General features: G+C 38.3%; 1 protein-coding gene across 6 annotated transcripts in view; it reads left to right on the top strand.

Moving 5' to 3' along the window:
* Window positions 1–18250, top strand: part of LOC138763933 (MAP kinase-interacting serine/threonine-protein kinase 1-like) — a 70296-nt gene that overhangs the window by 47740 nt on the left and 4306 nt on the right. For all 6 annotated transcript variants that reach the window (XM_069938941.1, XM_069938942.1, XM_069938946.1 and 3 more), the window contains 4 exons: window positions 8322–8516; window positions 10404–10568; window positions 12245–12288; window positions 14331–14566. In XM_069938941.1, the coding sequence (XP_069795042.1) occupies window positions 8322–8516; window positions 10404–10568; window positions 12245–12288; window positions 14331–14566 (640 nt within the window). The remainder of the gene's footprint in view (window positions 1–8321; window positions 8517–10403; window positions 10569–12244; window positions 12289–14330; window positions 14567–18250) is intronic.

Here is an 18250-nt window from a genome sequence, read left to right as displayed (position 1 = left end):
ATTATTTTCTAATAACCAGCAGAGTATTTTGGTGGGACTAAGCAACTGATCTCCATAGTGTCACAGTAGTCATCCTCAGTTCCTGGTTACTTCCCATTTCAACCTTTCTTCCCATTCCCACTGATCTGTCTGACTTTATCCTAATCGAAGTACAAACTTGAGGAACAACACTTCATATTCTATTTGTGTAGTCTATAGCCCAATGGTATGAACATTGAATTTTCCTAATTTGGATACTCTTGCTTTCTATATATCTCTGTCTTCCCACTGCTTTCTCCCTTTCTATTCACCAGCCTTTACTCCCATTTTTGTTCCAAAACTGACCAAGTTTTGTAGTTAGGAATTGAATGAATGGTGTTATCTGTTCATCAGACACTGCTTAGACACTTCTTGTAAGTTTTTTCTAGCAGAGATTGTAAGAGATTCAAATTGATTTTACTGGAATTTGACTCTACTGGCTCTCAGGAATTAGGTGTTGACAAGACTTCACGGAGAAAAATCATAGTGGCTTTAAAATGAAAACTATGTTGGAGAGTAACTTTGAGCAGGCAATAGTCTACGTAGAAGTCAGGAAGTTGTTTTCTGACCTGCCCTTCTCTGAGAAAAGCTTTACTCTAATGGTTTCTCACAAGAGGCCTTGCATTGAATCGTGTGAAATTGTGATATTAGCCAACAAACATGCCAAATATCTGTTCCTTTCAGTACCGGTGAAATCTTGCAAACATCTGCTATGGCATTGAATATTGTAAATATGTGGCACCCTCAGTCCCTCACATTTAATTAAAGAGATTTTTAAAGTCAACCCAAATGCTTTACTTTTGTATCTCTTTAATTTTCTTAATCCAACAGTTTTCTCTCTCTAACATTGGCATTCATTTAAATTAATTATCTTTAGCCTCCATTTCCTTCTTTGTATCTTAGTTAAGATTCTTCAGTTTAATTGGTCCATTCATCTCTGTTCTAAAGGTTATCAGATTCCCTCTAGAGAGAAAAAATCCATTGACTTTGGGTCTCTCACAGCCTCTGCTAGAAAATCTTATAAAAAGTGTCTAAGCAGTGTCTAATGAACAGTTAATGCCATTCATTCAATTTCTGACCACAAAACTTGATTGGTTGGCTTTTTCTTAGCTCCTAATCTAAGGACTTCTAGTAGAAGAATAATTTTTAATAGTTTTAAGGTAAATAATTATAAAGTTCATTGAGTTTGGGCTGTCTTTTTGCTATTTTCTTTTGGATGCAAACTAATTTCAGATTTTACTCTCAGATTTAATTCTGTCAAAATGCCCTGTGGCGCGAATTCACGCTTTCTCGAATTATTCTTACCAACTATGGGAGAGATGGCATTCTTTTAAACACAGTTCTGCTAAGATTTTATTTTAGTTGACTAATTTTATATCTACAGTGAGTTACAGTGATAGTACAGATTCAAATGATCTTGCCATAGAAGATGGAGGATGGTGATGAAAAGGTATTATTCTCATTGGAGGTCTGTGACCATGTTCTGCAGGGATTGCCTGCTGGAACCTCTGCAGTTTGTGAGATCCATACATGACATGGATGAAAAATTGGAGTTATGGACCATGTAAAGGACTATCAAACGATGCAGCACGCTATAAATCAATTACAGATATGGGCAGAGAAATGGTAGATGGAGTTCAATAACGAGTGTGAGGTGTTTAAATGTAAAGGAAAATGATTCATTTAGTGGCAAGATACAATATTGATCTACCTCTTACATTGTATATAAATGATTTGGATAATGGAATAGATAGCTTTTTGGCTAAATTTGCGGATGACACCAAACTGGGTGGTAGAGCTGGGAGTACTGAGGACACGGAAAGAGAAACTTAGATAGATTAGGAGAATGGGCAACAGATGAAATACAATGTTGGGAAGTGTACAGTTATACATTTTGGTAGAAGAAATATTTAGATGGGAAGAAAATTCAAAATTCAGAGGTGCAAAGGGACTTGGGAGTTCTCGTGCAGGACACGCTAAAGGTTAACCTCCAGGCTGCATCAGCAGTGAAGAAAGCGAATACAACGTTGGCGTTCATTTTTAGAGGGATAACATATAAGAGCAGGGGTATAATAATGAGACTATAGGACACTGGTGAGACCTCACTTGCGTACAGTTTTGGGGGCCTTATTTGAGAAAGGATGTGCTAGCATTGGAGCGGGTTCAGAGAAAATTTACTAGGATGATACCAGGAATGAAAGGGTTAGCATATGAGGAGTGATGGTCGGCTCTTAGACTGAACTCATTGGAGTACAGAAGGATAAGGTATAGATGACACTTTCCTTATCCTAATATATCCTAATTTCAAAGTATTATCTTTCAAAGCATGAGCTACGATATCCCAAATTTTTATTTCTTTTATCCAACAAATACAATTCTGTGGCTGTTACTTTATGTACCTTTAATTCATTGATAAAACAGATAAGCATTTTGCATAGGTTCGCATTAAGACTTTCATAACTATGAATAACAAAGCATTTACTGTATAATGAAAATATAAAAATTATATAAAAAGCTTTTAAAGAGATACACAAACTTTAAAAAGATACAAAAATTAAAAGAAAAATTTCTCTTGCTCACATTTCCTTCACATCCATTTTAAAATATTTTATTTAAACTTCCTTCATATCTTGAGAGTAATGAGCAAACTGTTAAATCTAGGTGGATATTATGACATTACATCATAGTCACTATGGTAACATTACAAACAATAATTCTCTTAAAGAGAGGCACAAAAATTAACTAAAAATCAAAAACACAAGGTTTTAACCTTTACATTCTGGCCCCTAATTATTATTATGATAGATGTCCACGCTGCTGAAGATCCAGCTGCGCTGGGTGGGTCACGTCTCCAGAATGGAGGACCATCGCCTTCCCAAGATCGTGTTATATGGCGAGCTCTCCACTGGCCACCATGACAGAGGTGCACCAAAGAAGAGGTACAAGGACTGCCTAAAGAAATCTCTTGGTGCCTGCCACATTGACCACCGCCAGTAGGCTGATATCGCCTCAAACCGTGCATCTTGGCGCCTCACAGTTTGGCGGGCAGCAACCTCCTTTGAAGAGGACCGCAGAGCCCACCTCACTGACAAAAGGCAAAGGAGGAAAAACCCAACACCCAACCCCAACCAACCAATTTTCCCCTGCAACCGCTGCAACCGTGTCTGCCTGTCCCGCATCGGACTTGTCAGCCACAAACGAGCCTGCAGCTGACGTGGACATTTACCCCCTCCATAAATCTTCGTCCGCAAAGCCAAGCCAAAGAAAGAAGAATGGCTAATATATAATAATTACTATTACAGATACACAAGTAAGTATAATAAATATAAGATTAGAAATCAAAACTTTCAGCTTCCTGTAAAAGACAGATTTTAGTAATAGATCAATTTAAGTAACCAATCTCGGTTTTAATCCATTTGTGTAATGAAACCTTTCTTGTCTGGAACTGTATCCTCAATTTTCCCCAGAAACCAAGAATTTCTTGGTGAAGAATCATCCATGATAATATCTCTGCACACAAAATCGTGTTTAGCTTCAGACTACTTTTCTCGTTCTTGCAATAATGAAAGATATTCTTCAATCCATCTTTTCTGAAATACATCTGCAATAAATTGCACTTGTTTCCATCTGCATCTTGCATAAATATCTTCTTTTTGAAATTGACCTGGAGGCATCAAAGGTTTAGATTTGAGAAATAGGAGATGATTTAGTGTAAGTGCCTCGATGTCATTTGAATCAACAGATGTGTTTGTTACTGGTCGACTATTTAAAATAGCTTCGATTTCACACAAAACTGCCTGAAGACTGACATCATTGAATATTTGACTTTTCAAAATGGAATTAAGAATTCTTCTGATCGATCTCATCATTCTTTCCCACACACCTCCTTAATTGAGTGATCGGATCATTTTCATTAGGTATTTGAATAGTATTTACATTAGTGTTTTGGATTTCAGGATCTTCCATGGAAATTTCTTTTAATTCCTCTGGACTTTGAGGCCACTCTTCTTGAGATCGCTAAAGAAATTGAGGACCGGACACCCATGTGTTGGCTCGTATCAGAAAAGATTGAACTTTTGATCCTTGTGAAACCATATCACTGTTTTAACATATCTCCACTGATTAACATGCAAAACCTTTTCGATTTCATTAACTCTGTTAGTCACAAAGGTACAAAACCTTGTGGTTTTGTTATTAATGTATTTAAGCACTAATGTACTATCAGTCCAAAACATAGTTTGCTAACTCCATCTGTAATTCACTTCTTAATAGAGTGTCCATTTTGCTCTCCATCGTTGCAGCAGTCAATTCCATTCGTGGTATGGTAACTGGCTTTAATGGAGCTGCTCTGACTTTTCCCATTACAAGTCCACCATGTATTCGCTCTAGGTTATTTTATAGTACTAAATAACTGACAGTTCCAAAACTACGCTTGCTTGCATCAGCAAAGTGGTGTAACTGAGCAAATGTGGCAATTCCAAAGTCTGTTGGTTTAAAAACATCTGTTGACTTTTAAGTTTTCTAACATTTTAAGATTCTCAATCCAATTTATCCAATCTTGTGCGATGGATTCTGGCATAGTTTCATCCCATCAACATTTTATTCTGCACAATTCTTGCAAAATTTCCTTGGCTATTAATACTGCTGGTGCCAATATTCCCAAAGGATCGTATATTAAGCTTACAATCAAAAGAATACCTCTTCTTGTTAAAGGCAGTTCTCTCAAAACAATTTTGAATTTGAAAACATCAGATTGAACACACCATTGCCCTCCTAGAATTTTTTCATCAGGTAGAACATCACAATCCAAATCAAGATGTTTTATCTCATTTGCTCTTTCTGCCTCAGAAAAAATAGCCAATACATTTCAACTGTTGCTAATCCATTTCGTAAGGAAGAAACCTCCTACATGACAGATCTCCTTTAACTCTTGAAAAAGATCTATTGCTCTTTCTGAAACCGCTGAAGTAAGACAATCATCAACATAGAAATGATTTCTGATGATGGTTATAGCTTGAGAACTAAACTACTCTTCATTATCTTCAGCACATTTCCTGAGAGCAAAATTTGCACAACTCAGTGACGAAGTTTCTCCAAATAAATGAACTCCCATTCTGTATTCAGTCATATTTTTACTGTAATCTCCATTAGGCCACCACAATAATCATAAAAAATCTTGATCATCTGATGGTACTTTGACGAAACATCACTTCAATATCTGCAGCAACTTGTAGAAGTTGAGAATTCAATGGAACTCCTTGAAATGATGCTCCACAATCAAATACTACACTAAGCTTATTCTTTTGTGGATGTTTAACTCCATGATGAGTTAAATTACATTTTTTTAACCATCTTTATGTACCAACATATCTTCTGATACCTTTTCTACATAACCCTTGGCTACCATGTCCAACATAATATTTGTATATTTCAAATGAAAGGAAGAATTTATCCTGAATTTTCTCTTTAAATTCAGCATATGCTGTTCTGCAATTATTTTATCTGGCATACAAATTTCCCTTTTCTTCAAAGGTAATGCTATACAGTAATTAACATAAATTGAAATTAAATCCAGAAACTGCTTATCCTCCTTTGAAGGTTCTGTGAGATATTCAGGGAAATCAATTTTCAACTGTTGTTCCCATAGATCATTAAGTTTGACAACTGAAATTCTGTTGACATTTACTCTCTTGATCATTATTCATTTTCCCTCCTAATGGTCCGTTAATTGTCCATCCAAGCAACATTCTCACAGCATAAGGTCCTTCATTTTGACTCCTTATTACTTCTAGAGGTTCAGGAGCTTTTGGTACATCTAATCCAATTAACATCTTAATCTTGGCATCAATCTTAGGTAAGAAAACATCTCTTAGATGAGCCCACTGTTTGATATCATCTTAATATGGAATATTCTCCTTATTCACAGCCATAGTCTTCTGAGTAGATACACTTGTAAGATCACAAAAGTTATTGCTATTCAATCCAGCAATCTCTAAACCTGAAACTATATTAGTTTCAATATTCCTTTTATCATTCATTGTCTTCAAAATATAGACAACACTTTCCTTATTTTAATATATCCTAATTTCAAAGTATCATCTTCCAAGCATGAGCTATAATATCTCAAATTTCAATCTCTTTACTCCAACATATCAACCTCTGTGGCAGTTACTTTATGTAGCTTTAATTTGTTGATAAAACAGATAAACATTTTGCATAGCTTTGCCTTAAGATTTTAATAACGATGAATAACAAAGTACTTACTGTCTAATGAAGATATAAAAAGTATATAAAAAGCTTTTAAAGAGATACACAAACTTAGAGATACAAAAATTAAAGAAAAATTTCTTGTGCTCACACTTCCTTCATATCTTGAGAATAATGAGCAAGCTGTTAGTCTGGGCAGATATTACAACATATTATATCATAGTCACTATGGTACCACTACAAACAATAGTTCTCTTGAAGAGACTGGAACAAAATTAACTCAGAATTAAAAAAGACACAAGGTTTTAACTTTTATATGAGAGGAAACCTCAGAGACATTTCCAATGCTGAAACACCTGGACAGAGTAAATGTGTCAAAGTTGTTTCCTACGGTAGGGGACTCTAAGACAGAATCCATAATTTCAGGATAAAAAGGGGTCAATATAAAATTTCTTTAGCCAGAGGGTAGTGAGTCTGTGGAACTTGTTGCCACAGGTAGCAGTGGAAGTGAGATTGTTGGGTGTATTCAAGACAGAAATAGACAGGTATTTGGATTAGCCTACTCCTGTTCTTTTATCTTGTGAAAGATAGAGGATCGGGTCCAAGGCCATAGTTCCCAGAAGACACATGAGAGACTGCACATGGTAGAATCTATAGCAAAAAAAAATCTGCTGGAGGAACTCAGCAGGTCAAGCAGTGGGAGAAAAAGAATGGTCAATATTTTTAGGTAAGAATACTTAGTTAAGAATACTTAATCAAGAACCTCCATGGCTCCATAAAATTGGCCATATAAGTAGATAGGTGGTCAGCTCATTACAGGAAGCTTATGGAGGTTTTGGGAAGAGTACAGAAGATGAGATGGGAATAGACAGCTTTAAGTTCCACAGGGTAAACATCTCTTATGGCTTACCCTGGTACACCCACATTGACGCGGTGCTCAAGAAAGTGTTTCAACACCCCTACTTTCTCAGAAGCTTGAGGAAATATGGCATATCACCAGCATTCCTTCACAATTTCTGCAAGTGCACCATTGAAAGCATTCTATCAGGGTGTATCACTGTGTCAAAGGCTGCATGAAACTACAGAGAGTTATGAACCTGGCTCCACCCATCATGCATATGCCCCTCCACTCCAGTGACTCCATCTAGAACTCCAAAAAGTATCCAGCATATTGAAACACTCATTCAACCCTGGTCACACTTACTCATCCGCTTGCCGACATGAAGAAGATTCATAAGAATGAGATCACGCACCACCAGAGTCAAGGATACTTTTTTCCAGTTGTTATCAGACTCCTGTACGTTATGCCTTTGGTCCACCATCTATTCTCTCTCATTTGCTCTCTCTCATTTTGCGCTGTGTCTACTTGTTTACTATGTATGAAATGTCCGCTGGTCTCGTAAAACAGCCACTTTTACTACATCTGGGTACATGTGACAATGAACTTGAACTGCCTAGATTAGCGGGTATGAGCTATAAGGAGAGATTGGATCGACTATATTTTGTCTGGACTGTCAGAGGTTGAAGGATGTCTGATAGATGTTTACATAATCATGATTGGCATAGATAGGTTGAACAGAATCTTTTTTTTCCAGGGTAAATATGCCGAATACTAGTTAAGGAAAGATTGATGGGGAGGTGGGGTGGGGGGGAAGATGTATGGGGCAAGATTTTTTTTAACCCAGAAAGTGTTAGGTGCTTGGAACATGCTGTCAGAGCCAGTGGTAAAAACAGATATGAGAAGAGGCTTTCAGATAAACACTTGAATGTAAGGGGAATGAAGGGACCAAGATCATGTGTAGGCAGAAGAGATTTTGTTTTATTTTGGCATCATGTTCATTGCCTAAATCATTTGGCCGAAGAGCTTGTTCCTCTGCTCTGTGTTCATACATGTATTGTAAGAAACAAATTTATACATAATCCTAATCATCTTTATGGCAGGTGTGTAGAGTAAAACAAATATCCATGGTTTCAAACATCCAAAATGCTAATATAGTTTAGAGTTGCTCAAGCACAATTATTTATTAGGATTATTTAGAAATGAATGTTCAATTATCTTGATGTTTCCTTTCTAATGACTCTACTTTTATTCCCAGTGTGGTTCTGTGGAATACATGGCTCCTGAAGTGGTAGAGATGTTTACAGAGGAAGCATCATTTTATGATAAGCGTTGCGACTTGTGGAGTCTTGGAGTAATCCTGTACATTATGCTGAGTGGAAATCCACCCTTTGTGGGGAACTGTGGAACAGATTGTGGCTGGGACAGAGGAGAAGCCTGTAGGGCTTGTCAGGTAAAACAGTGTATTAAATCTACAGGTGATTCTGTAACTCGTCAGATTTGTTAAAGGCGTGATTTGTTTGTAAAAGATAAAATCATTAATGAGGGGGAAGAATGCCACTACCTGTACTACAAAATCGCACTGAGACTAATGCAAATATTGGGTTCAATGGACCAGTTAATTCTGTAATTCAGTGAGCACTTCCCAATAATGTTGATCAGATTAATAGCAAACTTTAATTGCAGTACCTATAGTTAGGATTTCCAGGAATTGACTATGGCTGAGCTGCATTTTGACTGGATAATTTAGCAATTGTCTTTCAACTCCTGAGTCTCCTCATCTTTAGTTACTTCAACATCAGTTTTTCACACTTGAGGGGGCTTTCTGGTCACACCTTTTGCCTGCCAGAGACCCCCCCTCAAAGTTGACTTCCTCTTTCATTTCTTTAATTAATTTGTTTAAGGTTGCAGTCTCCTTTCTTTTCATGATGCAAATATTTCAACAAGAGTTTCACTTTTAGCCTTATTTCCCACCAGGTTCTTCACTAGTTCCTTCAACAGAGCTCATGTATAAACACAAAATATTTTTTGGTGCAAATAGGCTTTTTGTGTAACTAGATTGTATGGTTGTTACTTGAGTCAACAAATGTTTTATCAAATTTAAACATTTTTAAAGTGTTGTTTATGACAAATTAATAGTCCTAAATAAGTTCATGGTGTTTAAAACATCAGGATTCCATTTCTCCTGTTGCACATTTTTATCATGCTTCTTCCTTAACTGGTAAGTATGCTTTTGTTTAGTAAATGCTGCTTACAAGTGTCCAATGACTGGGGGGGGGGGGGGGGGGGGAATATAACAGTGCCAGTAAGAACTGATGCAATACATAAATAAATGCAATGAACAGTAATGGAGTCAAAAAAGCAATTAAAATATGAATACTTTGCCCATCGAGGAGCACTGTTAAAGTAAACTGTGCCCTTAATTCAGTGGCTCTCAACCTTTTCCTTTCCACTCACATATCAGTTTAAGTATTCCTTATGCCATAGGTGCTCTATGATTAGGAATGGATTGCTTAAGGTGGTATGTGGGTGGAAACAAAAAGTTTGAAAATCACTGTTTTAATCATACATAATTGACTTGTTATGTGCATGCTTTCATAGCTTTAAAGGAAATGGTCCAATGACAATTTTTCTCAAGCAAAATATTTCAGTAACAATTGAGCCTAGAGCAATGGTTCTCAACCTTCTTTCCCACTCACATACCATCTTAAACAATCCCTTACTAATCACAGAGCACTTATGGCATAGGGATTACTTAAAGTGGTATATGAGTGGAAATAAAAAGGCTGAGAACCACTGCCTTAATTAGAAGCATTAAGCATTCATTTCATTTCTGTGTTATAAATGGTAAAATTTTGGTTGTAGGTCCAGTGAAATGTTTCATACAATGCTTCATTTAAGGATGACATGTATGCATACTTTTATCAGTTTCTCTCCTTTCTTTTGTGTTGTTATTTAGAAGAATATTTACATTCTTCGACCAGCAAATTAAAAAAAAATATTTCACCAAATATTGAAGGTTTATGCCCTATTTTCAGTAGATAGTAACCAAGCCACGACACGCCATATTTTTACTGATGTTGCCAGGGATGAAAATTCCTGCAAAGATTGCTAGATATTGGATAAGGAAGAGGCTGAATACTCTTCTGTTTACCCCCATATCCTCCACCACACTTCTCCCCCTCTCAAAATTCACCCAGAGCCATCTTTATCTTGACTTGAAGAGCAATTATTATCTCTTGTGGTATTCCAAAACAAATGATAGAACAACATTGGCAGGAACTGTCTGTTTTCACTGACTAGGTGACAATGTATAAAAATGAATTCACCTTGTCAACAGAACATTCTATTTGAGAGTATACAGGAAGGCAAATATGACTTCCCAGAAAAGGACTGGGCACACATTTCCAATGGTGCCAAGGATTTGATTTGCAAGTTGTTGGTACGTGACGCAAAGGATCGACTCAGTGCTGCACAAGTTCTTCAACATTCATGGGTGCAGGGGGTAAGTATAAAGGAATAAAATGCTTTTTAGCTTTTTGAAAAAGGACTTTAGCTTTTGGAAACAGGTCAGAAAAATAAGTGTTAGGGAATTTGATTTGATTTCCTTGAGATTTTGGTCACCCTAACCAAACTTTCACATTTACTATTTCACAACATGCGTAATTTCAATATGTGGACCATCATTTGCTGCCAGAATATACACAATCCACTGATCTCACAAATAAACTTTTTTTTCAAATTCTTCCTAGAAGTGAGAATAATCAGTGGAGATTATGACCTTTTCACCAATGCTTTTCAGTTTAAGGCCCCTTGTTATTTATATTATTGAAAGTACAATTGGTGAGATAATGGTCATTGCATTATTTTGAAAGTCAGAAGATGAAGGATCCCTACTCCAATCTAATATCTCAACCAATATCACTAGAGTACATGATTTTTTTTTCTGAGAGCTTGCTGTGCATTTTGACTGTTCACTGTCCTACACCACTATAGCAACCAAATTGATAGTGGCTATAAATCACTTTATGTCAGAGATAACGGAAGGCACTATATGTCTTCTATGCTTCTCATCTTTTAGCCATTATTTTTTTGGTGAATCAGAAAGTATAATTGCCATTAAATGTCATGCATTTTTTTTCAACAGATTAGAGTCATTTAACAACTAAAATATCTTTTGATATTAGGTAGCGTTAACATTTTTTGTCACTTAAATACACTGGAGAAAACACAGCCACTTTGATTGCAGTGATCGTCAAACTGTTCCCCACAGTATTTGCCCCAAAGCTTAACTGAATTGAGAAGCCACCTAGGCTGCTGTTGTCGTGTATTTCTCCCATTATTTAGTATTAAAACATACCAAAAGTAAAATACAATAAAACCCCTGGTATCCTACAGAGATTGGTAGATGCCTGATAAGTGTATTTTCTGGTTGCTTAAGACTTACTCTTACATAGCCTAACTAATATGCCTGCATTAAGAATAAACTGTTTAAAAGACAAAATTGCTATACTGTATTTACAATGAACAAACTTCTCTTGTATGAATATATGAACCTGAAAGCATTTTACTTCATTTTCAGTCAAATTCTTTGAAAAAATTTAACTTTCACTGCATCTGCAGGTTCCTCCCCCCCACCCCTCCCGGAGTCAACCAAAAGACAAACAATAACCCCTCCCTCCCCAATTTTACAGTTAAATCCTCTGACCAAGGTGACTCTTACTAAGCAGGGATAAAGAAACACTTTGAGAGTCACCTCCATGGTGAGCTTATCAACCAAGTCTTCATCTTGGGTGACACCATTGCTGTTTCACACAACTTATTCAAACATCTGCAACGAGCAAAACATGACTGAGGCACTCTGCTGGAAGAATATTTGCTCCCATCTTCACCATGTGTTACTTCAGAGAATATTTAAAATTTTAAACGCGTATTTTTTTTACCTATTTATTATTTTTAAAAAATTATTTACCTTGATTTTTTTTTTGCCGATAGCTTGAAGCTTCTGGTTGCTTGAATTCCAGATACCAGGGGTTTTTACCTTATTTTACTTACATAAATATATTCTTCCATTCACTTCTGCTAAAATTTTGTACAACTTTATTTTAAATGTTATTTCTTTTTATCTTAAAGAACGCTGTTGTTAATAAAACAACGTGTGATTTGTCTCTTTTGCTGTAGAGCGCCCCAGAAAGATGTCTGCCCACACCACAACTTCTGCAGAGGCAAGTAAAGTTTTCTTCTTTCTCGTTAACTCCGATAGGAATAACCCATGTGGTCCTTTGCACAGTTTCCAACAGTTAGATTTCATGTTTCTGACTTAGTTCTCTATTTTGTGAGTAGATATTACATGGAGTTAAATTCACTTTTCATTGCATGCCAAACATTAAATAGCTTTCAAACCAAATTGACTGAAGTGGGAGTATGAAAGGGGACATGCAAGTCATCTAGAAGATGAAGTAGTGTATTTGCATGGATCATGCAATGAGCATTTTTTTTCCAAGTCTAACTATACTAATACCACTCATATGCTTGTTGCATTACATTTCCAAGTGCATTGCATTACATTTCCAAGTCTTTAACTATACTAATACCACTCGTATGCTTGATGCATTACATTTTTCCTTTCATGTGGTTCTTTATATGTACTTTAACTACCGGAGTTTGACATTTCAGACCTGGATTTTGACATTTCAGACCTGTATTCTAAAATTACACATTTCATATAGTTAAACGAAACTAAACTTGTTGTTTGTTCTGGCTATTTAGTCAGACTTTGTGAAAGTGGGCATCCATCCAGGCATATTTCCAATTGACTGGAACCTCCCAGTATTTAGCACTTCTTATAATGATCAATAGTGCTGCACAAATGTTCTTCAAGGCAATTTTGCATGTTTAATTTATTACTTAATTTTTAAAATTTAGAGATACACAGTAACAGGACATTTTGGCCCATGAGCTCGTATCAGCCAATACACCCAATTAACCTACAACCCCCAGTACATTTTGAACAGTGGGAGGAAACCAGAGCCCCCGGAGGAAACCCATGCAGACGCAGGAAAAACACAAATTCGTTACAGACAATGTGGGATTTGAATTCTGATCGCTGGCGTTGTAACAGCATTGCGCTAAACGCTACGCCAAACATCTCACCAATTTTTTTGTGAGAGACCTCTTTTAGTCTGTCTAAGACTTTTTTAGATTTCATTCAAATTGGTATTTAATTCTGAGAAGCTGGAGGAACTCAGGTTAGGCAGCAGCCATGAGTTGAAATGGTCAGTCAACATCTTGGGTCTTGACCCTTCATTGAGAGTAAAGCAGGAAGGAATAATAGATATCAATTCTATCAAGGTGTGGGTGAGGAAGAAAGGGGTGACATTTTTGAAAGGAGAGTTGGGAGAGATCACTGAGGGGAAGGGGTGAAAGTAAGATCAGAAGGGAGGAAAATAGCAGATAGAAACAATGGAACCAGATCAAGGTGGGAGCTACCTAAAATTAGAAAAATCAATGTTCATACAGTTAGGACACTATAAAGCAGAGTTCTCGTCTGTTGGTCTAGCATCCATGGGGAGTGTACTGGGGCCACAGCATATTTAAGGGGAGGGCGACTGAAATCATAAAATATTTTTTATGTAGTCGATAGGAGAGAAGTACAGAAGGAACCAACTAAACTTGACTGCTTCACATGGAAGGGGACCCATCAACTTTGAGCAGAGTCCTAAGTGGGCAATAGCCCAAAAAAGATCGAGAATAGCTGATCTAGAGCCATGGGCTTGAATTAGCATAATGGCTGAAAAAAATAAATTCAAGTTATTGAATAAATTTGGAATTAAATATTGTGAGTGTAACAACCACAAAAATATTTGATTGTTGAAAATTTACACCGGGTCGACCAGCACCTTTATGATAGAAATTCAAAGTAGCCTGTCTGTGACTGCAATCTCACCAGCTTTGTTGAATCTTTTTTCCAGGGAAGTTAGGAATGGTAACAAATGCAGTCTTTGAGAAATAATTTGAAATGTGTCTTTGCTTCAGATTTGTTTGAAACCTACAGACTTTGTGCTCACTGAAGCTGATTTTGTATTTTCTGATTGATGTGGCCTTGTACAAATAAAAATGTTATGAAAAGGACAATATTCTTAACATCATTTATACATTAATATCCATTACTGAATTAATAAAGCTTTTATATATATTTTAAGATCGCATTATGTAATTTAAGCAGCATTATTCACCAATTTAAGTAACTGGGATGTCTCTTCCCCAGGAATAACAGCACAAAAGACCTGACTCTTTTTGCCGCAGAAGCCATTGCCTTCAACAGGCAACTTTCACAGCAGGACGAGGAGATGCAAGGAGAGCAGGAACCCCTTATCAAGACTGTTTGTTCCATGCGACTTTCTCCTCCCTCCAGTTCCAGGCTTGCAAAACGCAGAGCCAAGACACAGGCTGCAAAATGTCCTCAACAGCAGTTATCCACTCCAGCAACAAGTGTCACTAATGGTATTTTTTGATGGATATAAATTTTGTATCCAGTGCAAAAATCAAAACTATGCTTGCATTGCCATAGAAGTCTGTGAACATTTTTATTTGAACAAAACAAAATGATACTGCTCAGTCTGTTGCATTCTGCAGTTAATTTTAATAATTTTGAACAAGGTACCCTTGTGTGTTTATATTTTTTAAACTGCATGCAGGGTGTTATGCGAGGGTCGTACAGGGTATACATTTAATTGATTTTAATCTATATTTGTTGTGGTTGTGTACTTTCCTTCATCGAGAATGGTGCCGGCTGCCGCTGATGATGTAAGCGATGTGACACACGCATGCACGGGAGTGTTAAGCGTCAGTATATGGTTGATGAATCTCAGATGTAAGAGTAGGAGAGTGAGAGTGTCAGGATCACCCATGTAGCAGTGAGCCAATGAGGTCAGAGAAGTTTGGTGGTGTTTGGGGAGTTGAAGAATGCAGTGTTTTGTCCAGTGAATAATAAAAGAAAGGTCTACTTCATCGGGTGCTGAAAGAAACGAGTGAGTGTATTCTTTAATTGTTTGTAAACTGTGGTAAATCAGCACCTTTACAAGTGGTGACCCTGTGAGCTCACAGGACCTTCTAATTTAAAATGGACAGTGATGAGGATAAACCCCTTAAAGGAGCAGTTGGGGAGGTCAAACTAAAGATTCTTCCCCCGCCCCCCCTTGGTTCATGACCCTCAAAGCACGTTTCTCTGCCCTCAGTGTGACGAGTCAAAAGATGAAGTGCGGTTTACTCATGGAGAGTCTTCCAAAGCAGACTGCCTGTGAAGAGGAGGATGTCTTAGTGGATTCAGATGGTAATCTTCCATACAACACGCTTAAGGCAGCAATGTACTCAGCCATCTAGGGAGACATGTATTGCCCAATTACTAGTTAATGACAGCCTAGGCCAGCGTCAAAAGAACCACAGACTTGTTGATCCAAACCAAGGCTTTTATTAACTAAAAGACTGGAGCGTATCACAAGTAGGTCGACCAGTGATGACCTGGTCTGGCTAGGAGCAATCCTTTCAGAGCTGCCAGTAGGTGTGGCTACACTCTCAGCCAATCACAGTCATCCTACACTACAATCTGTACATATTGGTGATAGAATCTGTACTATCACAGCCAGCATTTCTGTTCCGCAGAAAGGCGCAAGTGTTCTGCAGAAGAAATGGGTAGTAATAACTATAACTAGTAATAACTTTTACTTTAAATTACTCTTTACCTTTTCTTTAAATCTGTGTGTTTCTGTGATGGCAGCAGATCCTAACAAAGAAAAATTGAGTCTTAAGGCCTGATGTCAGCAACACAGACTCAAATTTCTGTTGGCATGAGGCTTGTCTCATTTTTAAAATTTAAACTGAAAGAATTTCCACATATTGAGAACAGCGGGAATGGCTTTTGCTGACTCTCTGTGGTTTCTATGTTCCACCTCCCTTCCTCTCACTTACTTGCTCGCTCGTTTATTCTCTCCCAATCCCCTCCCCTCCCCCCCCCCCCCCCCCAGCCTTTACTGAGATTGGTATGGGAACTGGTGATGGAGCTAGCATGGGCGCCGGTGTGGTGTTGGTCAATACCGGGACCTGAGACAATAGAGACGTCAGGGCCTGCGGCATTCGGGGTCACCGGCAGAGTGCTCCAGCACTCAGTTAGTGGGGTGGGGGTTAGCGATGGAGGTGTTGGAAGCTCAACCCTGTAGGCAGCAGGGGCCAGGATACAAACCCACATCTGAGGCATCAGGAACTCCACCTGTGGGCAGCTGGATCCGAGGTGGATACCCACATCAGAGGCTTTGGGAGATTCGGCATGTTGGGGATGACTGGGGACCAGTTAGAAACCTACTTCTGTAAGGTCAGTGATGGAAGGCATTTGGTGTCAGGGAGGTCAGTGATATTTGTGTTGCAATTTGGTTAATATTCATTTGAAACAAAATAATCAAATTCTGAAGAAATTGTATTTTGGAAGCCCTGCCTCGATTGCTTACTGTTTAAGAAAAATAATTTAAATTAAACTCAACCACACTCCAAGCGGAAATTGATGCCATTCTACTTCTGGTTCATAACTACGGGGTTCGGCAATTTCCAAGTGCTCCCCAAAATTGTTCTGTGAGCTAAAACGTTTGGGAATCCATGGAATAGGCGATAGGCAACTGTCACAGATGTTGAGGAGGTGGCGCAGGCTAACTGGAACAGACCATGACAAAGGCAATTTTTGGAAACAGGTTCCTTCAATGTTTACCTCATCATATTTGAGAGAATTTGATGAGTGTCTTTCGAATGTCCACCCTCGATCAGTTGGTGGACCATGCGATTCTCGTTATGTCTAAGATCTCTGCATTGAAGATACCATATGTTTCTTATTATCCGAAAACCACTTCACCAAAAATCTCAGTTATCTGAAAAATATTTTGGTGGCAATATGACATCACAAGTTGAAAAAAGTTTTTCACCCAACATGTTCATGTGGGCCTCTGACTCACTGTTAGTGCCAGTTTGGTAACACCATTGAGCGACTGGAGGAAGTCAGCGGGTCAGGCAGTGAAGGGGAGATTGTCATCGTTTCAGTAGCTTCCTCCCCTCTCCTTTTCTTCTTTACCCTCCATTGTATTCTGCTGTCCCCAGAGTCGGTATCAGAACAAATCTAATCGGGCATTGGTCTGCAACCAGTGAATTTGGAGGAATGTGAAGTGAGATTGGACTGTGAACTAAATAACTTTTCTGGACTTGCACACGTGTGCTTAGAATTAGAAGGGGGTTAAGTTAGGTTAAGTAAGTCAATAGAGATAAGTTAAAGTTTGATTCTGTTTTCATGTTTAAAGGTAATTAAAAGCAACTTTTGTTTAAGTAACCATTTGTCTTGGTGAATATCTACTGCTGCTGGGTTTATGGGTCCTCTGGGCCCACCTACAGCCGTTAAGTGTGGCCAGTTGCGATGTTTTTGAGACATGATTTTTTTTTCATCGATTCCTGCCAAATGCTGCAGCATCTCTATTACCCCCCCCCCCCTTACTGAATTAGGGGCATTAGGGTAAAAGCCGGGTGGGGGGGGAACACTGATTTTTCGGTAGTGTCACACCCACGGGGAAGGTGGCTGCGGCAGTGTCAGACCAGGTTGGGGAGGCTACGGTGGCAACTTTGAGCAAGGGGAGGGGGTGACAGTGGCAGGAGTAGATCAAGTTCACCGGCGGTGGTGGGGAGGTGTCTGGGATTGGAGCGGGAACTTCGGGTTCCCAGACAGGTTCGGTGACAGCCAATTCAAATATTTTGCTGATGATACTGGGCTGCTTAAAGCTGAAAAATGCAATGAACCAATACACATCTGGCCTCGAGCATTTCGGATAATCGGAAATTACTGTAGGAGGATTGGTTTCTTCACTTAGTCAGCAGGAGCAAATGGAACTGGAACAACTGCTTACTGTGCCTTCATTCAAAGATAACACCAACACCATATCAATCGAAGATAACTGTTTTGGAGCAGAAAATGACAGCACTGATTATTGCAGGCCCAGACTTTGGACACCAATGGAATTCCATCCGTCGACCTGGTTGGAATTGTAGTAGTCAAGGCCGTGGTGGGGGCGACAGACATTGTATGTGTTGGAAGCATTGGAGATTTGGTACTGGAGCCTGGTCCTGTCAGCCGCCTTCTGCCATCTACAAATGGTAGCTGGG

Source organism: Narcine bancroftii, chromosome 5 (genome assembly GCF_036971445.1).
Source record: "Narcine bancroftii isolate sNarBan1 chromosome 5, sNarBan1.hap1, whole genome shotgun sequence".
NCBI classification, from domain to species: domain Eukaryota; kingdom Metazoa; phylum Chordata; class Chondrichthyes; order Torpediniformes; family Narcinidae; genus Narcine; species Narcine bancroftii.
The sequence above is the reverse complement of the archived record's forward strand: the minus strand, read 5'-3'. Positions and strand labels throughout refer to the sequence as shown.